Source organism: Nannobrachium achirus (assembly GCF_963921795.1).
Source record: "Nannobrachium achirus genome assembly, chromosome: 9".
Classification (NCBI taxonomy): Eukaryota; Metazoa; Chordata; class Actinopteri; order Myctophiformes; family Myctophidae; genus Nannobrachium; species Nannobrachium achirus.
In genome coordinates, this window is record NC_137818.1 from 2,571,782 (window position 1) to 2,585,978 (window position 14,197).

The 14,197-nt window shown below is 41.9% G+C and overlaps 1 protein-coding gene across 2 annotated transcripts in view; it reads right to left on the minus strand.

Moving 5' to 3' along the window:
• The window catches only part of aaas (achalasia, adrenocortical insufficiency, alacrimia), a 46,328-nt gene that overhangs the window by 13,640 nt on the left and 18,491 nt on the right, over positions 1–14,197 (minus strand). The window contains exons 2-10 of one of the 2 annotated variants that reach the window (XM_080733566.1): positions 13,836–13,948; positions 11,308–11,435; positions 10,792–10,847; positions 9,371–9,462; positions 6,977–7,023; positions 4,621–4,719; positions 3,442–3,585; positions 2,863–2,983; positions 1,533–1,657 (exon numbers count right to left, since the gene is read on the minus strand). In XM_080733566.1, the coding sequence (XP_080589692.1) occupies positions 1,533–1,657; positions 2,863–2,983; positions 3,442–3,585; positions 4,621–4,719; positions 6,977–7,023; positions 9,371–9,462; positions 10,792–10,847; positions 11,308–11,435; positions 13,836–13,937 (914 nt within the window). In that variant the 5' untranslated portion in view covers positions 13,938–13,948. Of the gene's footprint in view, positions 1–1,532; positions 1,658–2,862; positions 2,984–3,441; positions 3,586–4,620; positions 4,720–6,976; positions 7,024–9,349; positions 9,463–10,791; positions 10,848–11,307; positions 11,436–13,835; positions 13,949–14,197 lie in introns of both variants that reach the window. The other variant, XM_080733565.1, reaches the window with a different exon arrangement.

Here is a 14,197-nt window from a genome sequence, read left to right on the forward strand (position 1 = left end):
ACACAACAACCGGTGGAAGACTACAGCATTGAGCAGTCTGAAGCTGACACCATCCTCTTCTGTTTATGCAGGTCTGCAGCAGTCAGGCTATAGTGGCCCTGTTGTTATTGATGCAGCTGATACCGATGTCTATGTTGCAGCATCGGCCATCTCACGGCAGCTCCCTGGCATGTTATGCATCAAGAGAAACAAAGAGACAGTCCTCTGTTGTGGCCTGCTGACAGAAGAGATGGCAGCCTGCATTGTGCAGCTACACTGTTTTACAGGCTGTGATGTTAACCCAAGGTTTCTTTGGCAAAGGAAAATCATCAGTGTATGACAAGGTGGCAAAGAGCTCTGTGGCACGGCAGCAGCTCTCAGGGTGTGGAGATAGCCTTGACCTTGAGAAGGAGGTAGAAAAAGAGCTCTTTTCATTCACAAGCAGGTGATCTATGGAGATAAGAAGAGTAGCACCATGGCTGAAGCCTGTGCTGCCAAGTGGAAGACAATGAAGAAAAAAATATATTTTCTCCGTCTCCCTCCAGATGCAGATAGCCTACGCCAACACTGCCTCCGAGCTAACTATTTGGCATATCTATTGCGCAATCCCGCACTGAAACACCACCCCTCGCCACTCGGACATGGTTGGGAGTTGGTGGGTGGTCACTGTCGTCCTGTCCGCCACACGCAGCCTGCTCTCCCAACACACCTACCTGCACCGGGGCCATTTGAAGAGGACGAGGATGCTGAGAGTGAGGTGGATGAGGAGGAGGATGATGATGCACAGAGGAGGAGGGTGGAGTCATCTGAATCTGATGATTCAGAAACCAGTGACACAGAATGCTCTGATTCAGATTGATATGTTTTGTGTGTGTAAAAATTACAAACCCTAAATAAATTACTTTCATATTCAAAAGTTTTCACTCTACTGGATGGCGGCCATGTTGAATTTCTGGGCCAAAATAAGGTCTTATGATTAAAATGGTGTCAGATTTGGAATCCTTGTGATTGATTTGTATGGAAAAGTGTCTTCATACATGATTCTAGGGTATCTCGATCAAAAGTTCATTTTTAGAGATGGCGCCGGGCGACATTTTGAATTCGGCCCTCTAGGAAAGAATGCCGGGATTTTGGCGAGAGGCCTGGGGGCTAAATCTTTTATAAAGGGTCCATAGAGGTCAAATCAATCATCAAACCATCCTTCCCAGAGGATGGTCACAGAACCTCAGGCTGTGACTCGACTAATAGCAAGGGAGGTTTAAAAGGCTATTTAAAAGAACTAAGAGTGGCAGCCGACCTGGAGTTTATGTAGGTTAATATAATAAATATAATTAATGCATTGTGCGTATATAACTGCATTAGTTTGTGTTCCGTTGTTCTCATAGAAACACTGAGGACGGGGCAGATAGAGTGCGGTGCAATGGAAGCACACGCACACATCCGTAGGCTGTTACTTTACTGCATGTAATCGCGGGTAGCGGGGCGGGCAACGGTTCAGTTTCTTGACGGGCGGGGCGGGAGCGGGACCTGTGCAGGACTCTGGTTAGGGTCACCTGAACAGAGCCGAGGGAGTGGAGGCCAGAACATGGCTGCCGTCAGGTGACCAGGACAGGAAGGTGACTCCTCCCCCTCCCACACGATGCAGAGGAACCGAGCTCTCTGCTGCCACATCCCACACCTAGTGGACAACACATGCTATTACAACAAGATACAATCTGCTCCCACATCCCACTCCAGGAGACCACATGGATTAAAGCAAGACACAAACTAAAAACAAACAACAAAGCTCTAAACTATAACTTTAACTTTGTTAAAGGGCCTACACCATGCTTTTAAAACTATATTTTTTGTATAAATATATGCTCAAAATTGAGTCTTAGACAAACACTCTGACCATTCTTTTTGTTTGTTCTAGCTCTACTATAATGAGGCTCTCCAGCTGCAATACCAAAACGGCCTCTGTTTGCTCAGGGGCGCATCTAGTGGGGTTTTTCCAGAAAAAAAAAAAAGTTTTTTGAAAAAAAAAAAGTTTTTGAAAAAAAAAGGTTTTTTGAAAGTGTTTTGAAAAAAAAAAAAGTTTTCAAGTTTTTTGAAAAAAAGTTTTTGAAAAAAAGTTTTTTGAAAAAAAAAGTTTTTGAAAAAAAAGGTTTTTTGAAAAAAAAAATTGAAAAAAGTTTTTTTGAAAAAAAAATTTGAAAAAAAGTTTTGAAAAAAAAATTTTTTTGAACTTTTTTTTTTTTTTAACTTAAGACAGTTTTTGAAAAAAAAATGTTTTGAAAAAAAAAGTTTTGAAAAATTTTTTTTTTGAAAAATATTTTTTTTTGATTTTTTTTTTTACTCTGAAAAAAAAAAAAACGGGAAACGCGTGTGACGTCACATGCGTCAACTCTCAGAACAGCACTGTTCTGAGAACCCGTGGAAAGCTTTTCATCTCTGTCTTCCCAAAACCAGAGAAAGACACAATGTACAGAAATAGGACTTTGTGAGGATAGAAGGTGCCAGTGGGACCCCAAAAAAAGGTTTTAAAATAGAAAAAGTGAAAATTCATGGTGTAGGTCCTTTAAGCAAGGTCCTAATCTACACTTTTTGAAACGTGACAGAAGTATTCATTATTTCTGCCTTTTTCCTAAACAATTAACACAATGTGTACAATTATGATGTTTGAACTGTTGAACCACTTTCTGTACCCTCTATACCTAGAGAAAATTTACCCCAGTTGCAATGTACGTTCTTTTTCCATCTACACCAAATCTCTTTGCCAAAAATAGCCGATCTACGAGCTCACATAGGTTATACGCTTGTAGATCTGCGATTTTAGCTTCTTCATGGTAATGTCGAGGGCAGATTCAGACAGACAGACAGACAGACAGACAGACATCGTACTATCATGGCCATGTCGACGGGAGATGCTGACACCAGCAGAGACCCACTGGGAGACCATTCTATGGAGGTGACCGGAGAGTGACCAGGATGGGACAGGACCTGAGCACAGCCAGAGGAGGGCCTGGGGGAAGAGATGAAGCTTTTTACCACACTTTACAATGTAGGCATTTAGCAGACACTCTCAATCCGGAGCGACTTACAATAAGCAGGTAACACATCAATACAATAAGCCAGGTGTTTTCAAAGTGGGTGACGGGGCACCCTGGGGTGCCGCGACGGCAGTCCAGGGGTGCCGTGAGATAATTTGATAATATTTGGAATTTATTTGGACATAAAAAAATATTTAGTATCATTTTAAACTTGAAGTACAAAGTTATTTTCAGTCAGTTCTAACCAAAATGGCTGTTATCTCAACGTTTTCCTCGCAAATCACTAAAAACCTTGTATCTCCAAGTTTCAAATGTGTATGTCTTTTGGTAAAGAAAAGCCCTGCTTCACTGTCACACAAAACTAGTGAAAACAGCTGATCTGCTTGTAGATCTGCTGTGTGTGTGACAGTGTGTGTGTGTGTGTGTGTACCTAGTAGACAGTGAACAGGGGTCAACATGCCAGACCAACAGACAGTTGTGACAGGCTACAGCCAGAGCAGACGCACACAGAGGCTTCCAGCGAACCACAGCCACGTTCCTCTGGACGCGATGCTTCAGCGTGGGACATATGGAACTGACACACGCACGCGCACACACACACACACACACACACACACACACACACACACACACACACACACACACACACACACACACACACACACACACACACACACACACACACACACACACACACACACACACACACACACACACACACACACACACACACACACACACACACACACAGTAGTGTTAGATATACAGTATGGAACTGACAAACATATAATTTGCATTGTAGGCAAGAGCCTCAGTAAACTAGGATCAACATTTTTTACATTTTGGTCAAGAAAAAGTAAGTAGCAAAAACTTGGGAACAAATGATGGTCATATCTAGGATTCTAGGACAAGTGCTATGGGTCTTCAGTTTACGGTGGAGTCTGTAGTTGTGACCGCAGTGGGGAGTTGGTTCCACAGCTTGGAGCCAGGAGGGAGAAGAGGTCTGGGACGTGTGGAGCGACGCTGCAATGCCCACAGGGGATGCACCAATCTCAGCTATGAGATATAATAATACCTGTTGTAATCTTTATTGTACAATGCACCTCAAATTAAACGCTATAGCAGTGGGTAGCGTATCTCTTAGGATTGTAGATATTGATTGCGACCGTTAGGACGCAAGTTACTATGAAAAGCTCCATCGGCTGCCTGTCACATCAAGTCACCCTTTTACCCTACTCATATCTCCGCCACCGTTGCCCCTATCCATGCCAAACTTTGCACACACACTCCTTGGCTGCTAAACCACAACATCATTTCTCACATGCCCCTGTTCTAGCGCCACAATGAGGCTGCCCGATTAGGGAGTCTCACTGGTAACGGTATAGAAGTGGTAGATATTGATAATTAAACGCTAATAGAAGTGGGTACCATAAAGTATCTCTTAGGATAGTAGATCTATAGATCCTACCTCTTAGGATTGTAGATCTATAGATCTTACCTCTTAGGGTTGTAGATCTTGATAGAATCGTCCAGGAGGTATAAACGTACCTCTTAGGGTTGTAGATCTTGATAGCGTCTCTATAAACGGTATAAACGGTATTAAACGTACCTCTTAGGGTTGTAGATCTTGATAGAGTCGTCCAGGAGACCCACGGCAAACTTGTCAGTGTGAGGATGCCAGGCGAAGGCTCGCACCGCACAGTCTGACCTGCAGGGGGAGCAGTGAGAGAATGTAGGCATCTTCAGTCACTGATCCAACATGTTTATACTGAGTAAAATGATTATGCAGAGCAATCTTAATCAGTGTAATCTCCATAAGCAGTGTCTCACAGAGTGTTCGACAGAAAGACCCACAACAATACACCAAGACGAAGACAATACATGAAGTCCTCAGGATACACAAACCAACAGAGTGCAGCAACGGCTGAAATGTACAAAACTGACGATTGCAGGGGTGATCAGGGAAAGGACCACCTCACCTCTGGGACAACCAGATCTTATTGTATTGTTGTTTGGGACGCGATCAACACAATCCTGAGTTATTTTTTGTGTTCAATCATTCAGTCATAATGATGCATTTTGCATCATATGACCAGTTGTAGCATGCTGAAATACTAAAATATCTCAAAACACAGATTGAACACAAAAAATAACTCAGGGTTGTGTTGATCGTGTCCCAAACAACAATAAAATAAGATGTGGTTGTCCCAGAGGTGACCTGGTCATTTAAGGGCTAAACGTGTGACGGCTTTATTGTTCATCATATCAGAACGTGTGGTGTAGCAGCTAGACCAGGGGTTCCCAAACTGTTTTGTCTCAGAGCAGAGCACCCCATTAATATTGTTTTAATCCGAGGCACCCCTACATTATAATTTTCACTCCCAGCACCTTATATTTATAGCATATCGTCGTTGTCGGGTGGAAACCTTGTATGTCCAAAACTGTTATGTTTTGTATTCCATTATCATCTATACAATGTACTAAAGTAGTGAAAACAGCAGATCTACAAGCACACAACGCCTCGCATCGCGAGGCGTTGTGTCGTGTGCTTGTAGATCTGCTGTTTTCACTAGTTTTGTGCGACAGATGTTTCTGCCTGAAATTAATGATATTTTAGTGATTATGTTGCGAGGAAAACGTTGAGATAACAGTCATTTTGGTTAGAACTGACTGAAAATAACTTTGTACTTCAAGTTTAAAATGATACTAAATATTTTTTCAAGTGTCCAAATAAATTCCAAATATTATCAAATGATCTCGCGGCACCCTGGACTGCCGTCGCGGCACCCCAGGGTGCCCCGTCACCCACTTTGAAAACCCCTGAGCTAGAGCACACTCCTTTCATGCGGAAGGTTGTAGGTTCGAACCCTGCCTGGGGTCGACCTCGTAAGGCTTTACCAACTCCAAATCAGATGTGTGCAGATCTGAGCAATGTTCATTTTTTTCAGCACATTTTGATTTAGTCTTAGTCTTTTGAATAACACACCGTTTAGTCTTAGTCCTGTTTTAGTCTTCTGAAATTGTTTTAGTCTAGTCTAGTTTTATGGACAAAATATCAAAAAGTCTTTTAGTCTTAGTCAACAAAATTAACACTGGATCTGATCCAGGTCTACTGAGGAGACACATCTGAAAGCGGTCCTGGACGGTAAAAACATATCAGAAAGCGTGGGTGGGTGTGGGAAGACCGATAATCTTAGATGCAACACTGGTAATACCGATAAGTAATTAATCTCGAGTGGCTTATTGTTGGCATCAGCCGAGCCACGAGATTGCTAAGGTGGAGCGCTACACCTAACATCAGCTCCCAGTACTTAACTGTTGGGTCTTTAGTAGTCTTGCGTGGCCAGACTGTTGACTCCGCGATTTGGGAAATGCTCCCGTCAACAGTCTGGGGCACGGAAATAGATACGATGAGTGCGAGATAGAGCGGATGTGACGCAACCACTCCCTTGGTGCAGTAGCAATAACATGTCCTACTGGAAGCGTTATGTCTCCTTTCAATATTTCTGGGGCCGTTATTACGTCTTCCTCTGGTGTTATTGGTGTTACCTCCATGATGTTTTCAAACGTTTTCTTAAACTATACACGCATAACAAGAATATGATGCTCAAATGACTGTCTGTGCAAGTGTGCTTCTGTTACAGTTCAGTGCAGCAGTGGCTACTTCCGATACTCGCCGTTCGGGAGCTGCCGTTCCAGACTCTATATAGCATTCAGAGATTGTGGAATAGTTGTCTGGCTACGCGAGACTAGGTCTTTAGTTACCCAAGTTGTGCTACTCATACAGCAGAGCTGGCAGTGCCAAGGATCCAACCCAGAAACCTTACATTCTAAGGCACTGACGACTGAGCTACAAGTAGTTTTTTGCTACAAAATGTTTCGATACCTCCAAAGTGGTACAATATTTTAACCATTGATGCAAATGTAATAAAGGGATCATTCACAGTTATTTTTGCACCGCTTACCATTTTAGCACCTGGGAGAACTCTTCAATCATGTCCTCCTTGCTCAGCTGTGTGGTGGATCACAAACATAATAGTTAGCCAATCAGCTGTGTGGTGGATCACAAACATACAATGTAGTTAGCCAATCAGCAGTTTAGTGGATCACAAACATACAGTAGTTAACCAATCAGCAGTTTAGTGGATCACAAACATTCAATGTAGTTAACCAATCGAAAGCATCTGTGTAACTAACCAGTTTAACCCTGCAAGGACCAGCGTTGCTTTTTGGCAACATTTTTTTAATCATTTAAAAAAAAAATGTTATAATTAGTTTTCCTGTTCTTTTTTCACATTAACATCACCATTAAATCCTATTGTTTAGTATTACAATGTCATTGGCCAGGATATCTGCATATAAATACCCCCCACAGGGGCTGACATTCACACCTCCCAGAGAAGTTGAAATTCCAGCGTCTGGACGAACAACATCTCACTTTTTAACTGAAGCTATTCCTCACTAAAACATAAGTAAAATGCCTGTAATATTTTTTTTCGTGATCATTAGAATGTCTAGAACACGTGCATATGTTAATATGAAGGTCCGGTCCCTTGGGGCACGCATCGCCACTGGTATATTATAATATCTTTTACCAATTATAGAGGGTTTAAGTGTTAACCCGATATGCAGCTCTGCAAATAAAAGGTGAATTGATCCCAGTGCATGACGGAGGACGATATCACAATAAAATAAATCTCCACGATACGATTATCGTGAGTGTTTTTTATCACGATAAATGATAATATCGCTTATAGTCACACTCGCCGGGCATCAGATTATTGGCTCAGGAACGTGACACAAAAATTAAAAAAGCCTCCGTGAATTCAAGTCTTCATGTGGAGTGGAGTTCAATGCCACCCAGAGGAGGAGAGGTGCTGTTTGTTTTGTGAACTTGGGGAAATTGAAAATGAGATTAACTTTTTGTTTTATTGTCCTAACTATGATGATATAAGAGAGCCATTTGTTCATAAGATGTCTGCCATCTATGATGATTTTCTTGACCTAGAGTTATGTTTTGCCAAAGGAGTGTTTATTGTGTCAGATTTTATTTGTCAAGCTTGGGAGAGAAGACAAAATACTCTGTATAGTACTGTATAGTTCTGAAAATGTATAAAAAATGAATGTATGACTATATTGTAAACTTGAAATGGTGTGTTATAAACCCAAACTAATCAATCAAATCAAAAATCAATCAGTGGATCAATTAAATTGTTTTTTAGGGTGAACCACTGCTGTGCTCAACTTAGGGTGAGGTGAGGGAACAGGAGATGTGATGAACTTACAGTAAGGTGAGGTGAGATGAGGTGATGAACTTACAGTAAGGTGAGGTGAGATGAGGTGATGGAACTTACAGTGAGGTGAGGTGATGAACTTACAGTGAGGTGAGGTGAGGTGATGAACTTACAGTAAGGTGAGGTGATGAACTTACGGTGAGGTGAGGTGAGGTGATGAACTTACAGTAAGGTGAGGTGAGGTGATGAACTTACAGTAAGGTGAGGTGATGAACTTACGGTGAGGTGAGGTGAGGTGATGAACTTACGGTGAGGTGAGGTGATGAACTTACAGTGAGGTGAGGTGAGGTGATGAACTTACGGTGAGGTGAGGTGAGGTGATGAACTTACGGTGAGGTGAGGTGAGGTGATGAACTTACAGTAAGGTGAGGTGAGGTGATGAACTTACAGTAAGGTGAGGTGAGGTGATGAACTTACAGTAAGGTGTGATGAACTTACAGTAAGGTGAGGTGAGGTGATGAACTTACAGTGAGGTGAGGTGAGGAACTTACGGTGAGGTGAGGTGATGAACTTACAGTAAGGTGAGGTGAGGTGATGAACTTACGGTGAGGTGAGGTGATGAACTTACAGTAAGGTGAGGTGATGAACTTACGGTGAGGTGAGGTGAGGAACTTACAGTAAGGTGAGGTGAGGTGATGAACTTACAGTAAGGTGAGGTGAGGTGATGAACTTACAGTAAGGTGAGGTGATGAACTTACAGTAAGGTGAGGTGAGGAACTTACAGTAAGGTGAGGTGATGAACTTACGGTGAGGTGAGGTGAGGTGATGAACTTACGGTGAGGTGAGGTGAGGTGATGAACTTACAGTAAGGTGAGGTGATGAACTTACGGTGAGGTGAGGTGAGGTGATGAACTTACGGTGAGGTGAGGTGAGGTGATGAACTTACGGTGAGGTGAGGTGAGGTGATGAACTTACAGTAAGGTGAGGTGAGGTGATGAACTTACAGTAAGGTGAGGTGAGGTGATGAACTTACAGTAAGGTGAGGTGAGGTGATGAACTTACGGTGAGGTGAACTTACGGTGAGGTGAGGTGAGGTGAACTTACGGTGAGGTGAGGTGAACTTACGGTGAGGTGAGGGAACAGGGAGCCGTGGAAGGAGGACAGCCGTCGAAGCAACGCCAGGACGAAGCCAGACGCCACCGACACACATCTGGGCACTGAGAGACACAGAGGGACGTGTTTATAAAAGAAAAGACACATTATCACTGACAGAGTTGAAAAGTATTCTTATCAGTTTTACTGACAGATTTATTATGTATTTATTTGTGCTGGTGCCAGCAAAAAGTAGCTTACCTTTGCCATGTTATAGAAAATTATCTATGGATGATTTCCAAACATAATCGTTTTAAATGAACAAATATGCATGTACTGTGTAGCCAAACTGACGGCAGGGGGAAGCCTTATGCAATGAATGGATGTGAAATGGGCCTCCCCTCTTTCTGTCGTTCAGAGCATAGAAATGCATAATCTAGATCAGGTCCACAGAGAACAGCCAGGAAGTGAATTGGACATCATTGATGTTTACGTGTGGTGGAGATTTGAAAGCAGCATTACGGGAGATGTTTTTTACTGTACACACCCGCGCGACGCTTCATCAGCTTACAGTGCTCAAACAAGGTAAAAGAACGATGCGTTCGTATTGGCAACGCGCCGCCGTCAGAATAGGGACGAGCGTTAATGTTCGAAGCGGTAAAAGAGTTAAACCTGAGGGAAAGATGATGTCTATCAGCTAGGCAGAATGAGAGGCAGGTAGGCCTGTCACAATTATTTGGCATAATCGCAATCATTTCATCATAATCGTTTCTGTGTTGAAAATTCTTCACATATTTTCAAACATTAAAAAAAAAGAAAAATAGTGGAAATAGCAGATAATACAAGATCTACATGCGTCGCGATTCCACCATCAGTGTTCCTTTTTAAGTATAAAGTTGTCAAATATGTCAGTAATTTCTTTGTAAATGTGTCACATCTGCCATGTGCAACTTCAAAGCTTAAAAGCCAAACAAATGTAAAGCCCTTTGAACACAGGCGCGTTTAACCGCACGGATAAAACGGACAATATAATTTTTTGAAAAGAAAACAATGATTCTCTATGACCTCATGCACACCGGCTCCGAATTAGCCGTGCGATGAGTGGCTGCCGCCGTGCGTTTTTTTCTTGATCGAAACCAGTTCGATTCGTGCGTCTTGTCGCATGCGGTAAAAAACTCATCACTCCTTTTTATGACTCCTTTTTGGATCCGCAGCGCCGATTCCGCACAGCCTTTGACACCAAATCCAATGCGTTTTATTCATGCCGCAAACGAAAAAAACGCAACTGTCCTGTGTGCAAAGGGCTTAAGTGTCGACGACAAAAACACGATTAAATCATTAATCGCTATTATTTGAGTGACAATGAATCGTGACAACCCTACAGACAGACAGACAGACAGACAGACAGACAGACAGACAGACAGACAGACAGACAGACAGACAGACAGACTCACCTTCTGTGCTAGAGTTGTAAACTTCATCCAGCAGGCCAGTGAGGCCTGCATCCCTCCTGGCAGCCACAGGGAGAGGAGAGTTAGACCAACCAGAGACATGCAGAGAATGTTAGAGAGGCAGGGGCTGACATTTCTAAAAGGGCCTTTTGGTGAAAAGATTGAAAATAGCAGACCTCCAAGCTCACAACGCGTCAACGCTGCGACGTGTTGTGAGCTTGAAGGTCGGCTATTTTCAATGCTTGGCTTCTACACAGAGAGGGAAATTCTTTCAACATAAGATGCTGTATTCAAGTTCAGGAGAGTTTGGACAAGGCGATTCTCTTGAATGCTGCCGTATGTCATGGAAAGAGGACATTTGCATTTCTTTCACCATAGTAAAAACTGCATTCATGGATTCATGGTCACTTTTTGCAGACGGATAAAAGGGCAGGGGCTCAAGCCCCCTTTGATGTCTATGTGTGCACATGCCTGCGTGTGTGTGTGTGTGTGTGTGTGTGTATACTACTGTGTAAATACCATGCAGTTGCGCTCCTCATCCACAAGGTCTCGCTGTGGTCCAGAAAGGCAGCCTTGCTGCTGCTCTCTGTTCTGTTGTGAGGCTTCAGAGACTCCCGAGGGAAGTAGAGACTCAATGGACCTGACTCCTGAATGGATACAATGTATTAATATATCTATAGTAGAGACTCAATGGACCCGACTCCTGAATGGATACAATGTATCATCTATAGTAGAGACTCAATGGACCTGACTCCTGTATAGATACAATGTAACATCTATAGTAGAGACTCAATGGACCTGACTCCTGAATGGATACAATGTATTATCATCTATAGTAGAGACTCAATGGACCTGACTCCTGTATGGATACAATGTAACATCTATAGTAGAGACTCAATGGACCTGACTCCTGAATGGATACAATGTATTATCATCTATAGTAGAGACTCAATGGACCTGACTCCTGAATGGATACAATATATTAATATCTATAGTAGAGACTCAATGGACCTGACTCCTGTATGGATACAATGTATCATCTATAGTAGAGACTCTCTACTATAGATGATACATTGTATCCATTCTGGAGTCAGGTCCAGAGACTCAATGGACCTGACTCCTGAATGGATACAATGTATCATCTATAGTAGAGACTCAATGGACCTGACTCCTGAATGGATACAATGTATCATCTATAGTAGAGACTCAATGGATCTGACTCCTGTATGGATACAATGTATCATCTATAGTAGAGACTCAATGGATCTGACTCCTGAATGGATACAATGTATTATCATCTATAGTAGAGACTCAATGGATCTGACTCCTGAATGGATACAATGTATCATCTATAGTAGAGACTCAATGGACCTGACTCCTGTATGGATACAATGTATCAACATCTATGACTCCTGTATGACAAACACACTCCATTACAATGTACTGTAGTGGATTAAAGCAGTGGTTCTCAACCTGTGACCCCAGGGGGGTCCTCAAACTATGTTGGGGGGTCCCCAGATGATTAACTTAATGTGCAACATTGTTTTCTCTCTCAACAGTAAACAAACCAACATAAAGTTTAAAGGACAACTCCACCCTAAATCACTTCTAGGCTCATTTTCCTACTTATACTGTATTGATCCCAAAAGACTTTCCATGGGGTCTTTTATGTGTTTTGCCAAGTCCCTGAAAAGATGCCCTGTGATTGGCCAGTGCAGTGACTTTGATTGGCACTTGTGCCGAATGATCACCCCAAAACATTATTTATGAGATTGTGGTGGCTTGTGTGGGACAACCAAGGCATGGATGTGTTTGTAATGACAACTAGTACCACATTAATGAAAAAGAAAATCACTTTTGAACACAACAAATAGTGTAAAAGTGATAGGCTTATAGGCTCCACTCTATGCTATGACAGCTGCTGCGTTCTGAAGGGGAAACTGGACAACAAGGGCATTTGACCCCATGGACAGTCTTTTTGGATGAATATAAGTAGGAAAAGTGATTTAGGGCGGAGTTGTCCTTTAAAGGACCTACACCATGAATTTTCACTTTTTCTATTTTAAAACCTTTTTTTGGGGTCCCACTGGCACCTTCTATCCTCACAAAGTCCTATTTCTGTACATTGTGTCTTTCTCTGGTTTTGGGAAGACAGAGATGAAAAGCTTTCCACGGGTTCTCAGAACAGTGCAGTTCTGAGAGTTGACGCATGTGACGTCACACGCATTTCCCGTTTTTTTTTTCAGAGTCAAAAAAAAAAAAATTCAAAAAAAAATTTAAAAAAAATTTTTTTTTTCAATTTTTTTTTTCAAAACTTTTTTTTTCAATTTTTTTTTACTTTTTTTTCAAAACTTTTTTTTTCAAAAACTTTTTTTCAAAAAACTTTTTTTTCAAAAACTTTTTTTTTCAAAAAACTTTTTTTTTCAAAAACTTTTTTTTTTTCAAAAAACATTTTTTTTCAAAAACTTATTTTTTTTCAAAAAACTAATTTTTTTTTCAAAAAACTTCTTTTTTTTCTGGAAAAACCCCACTAGATGCGCCCCTGAACAAACAGAGGCCGTTTTGGTATTGCAGCTGGAGAGCCTCATTATAGTAGAGCTAGAACAAACAAAAAGAATGGTCAGAGTGTTTGTTGAGGGTTAAAACCTGTCTAAGACTCAATTTTGAGCATATATTTATACAAAAAATATAGTTTTAAAAGCATGGTGTAGGCCCTTTAAGTGTATAGAGGGTATCTGCATATTTCTAAAGTGACAATTTAAGGACTTTTTAATACCTCTAAAATGAGAAAACATTTGGGCAAACATTGGGCAAATTGTCAAATATTAGAATAAAATGTTCTAGTGATGCTGTCCGGTGAAGAAATCACAGATTGAGGCATTAACCTTTGCTTTCATGAATTATCTGAGACATTAGGGTTTGATGGAAGCATAACATCATCAGCTAGTTTGACAACTTCAAATGCTGCAATCTTAAAATGATGACAGAAAACAGCAGATCTACAAGCAGCGAGCAGAAAACAGCAGATCTACAAGCAGCGAGCAGACCTGTTTCAGACCGCTGCTTCCAGACACCAGCTCATTGTTGGACTCGCAGAGCGTGATCTGACCAGCAGGGGGCGGTGGAGGGAACAGACCCAGAGAACACATCTTTATGGACCCTAGAAAACACACAGAACCATGAGGACATTAATATGGACCCTAGAAAACACACACACACAACCATGAGGACATTAATATAGACCCTAGAAAACACCATTACATGAGGCTCATTCTACTTAATGTAGTCAATCCTAACAGCTTTCATATAAAAACCTCTGTCATCATCAGTAAGAGCCGCTGACCGCCCCGTCCACGTCCATGGACGCGACCACGGGCAAAGAAGACGTGGAAACAGGGAAAACGCGAAA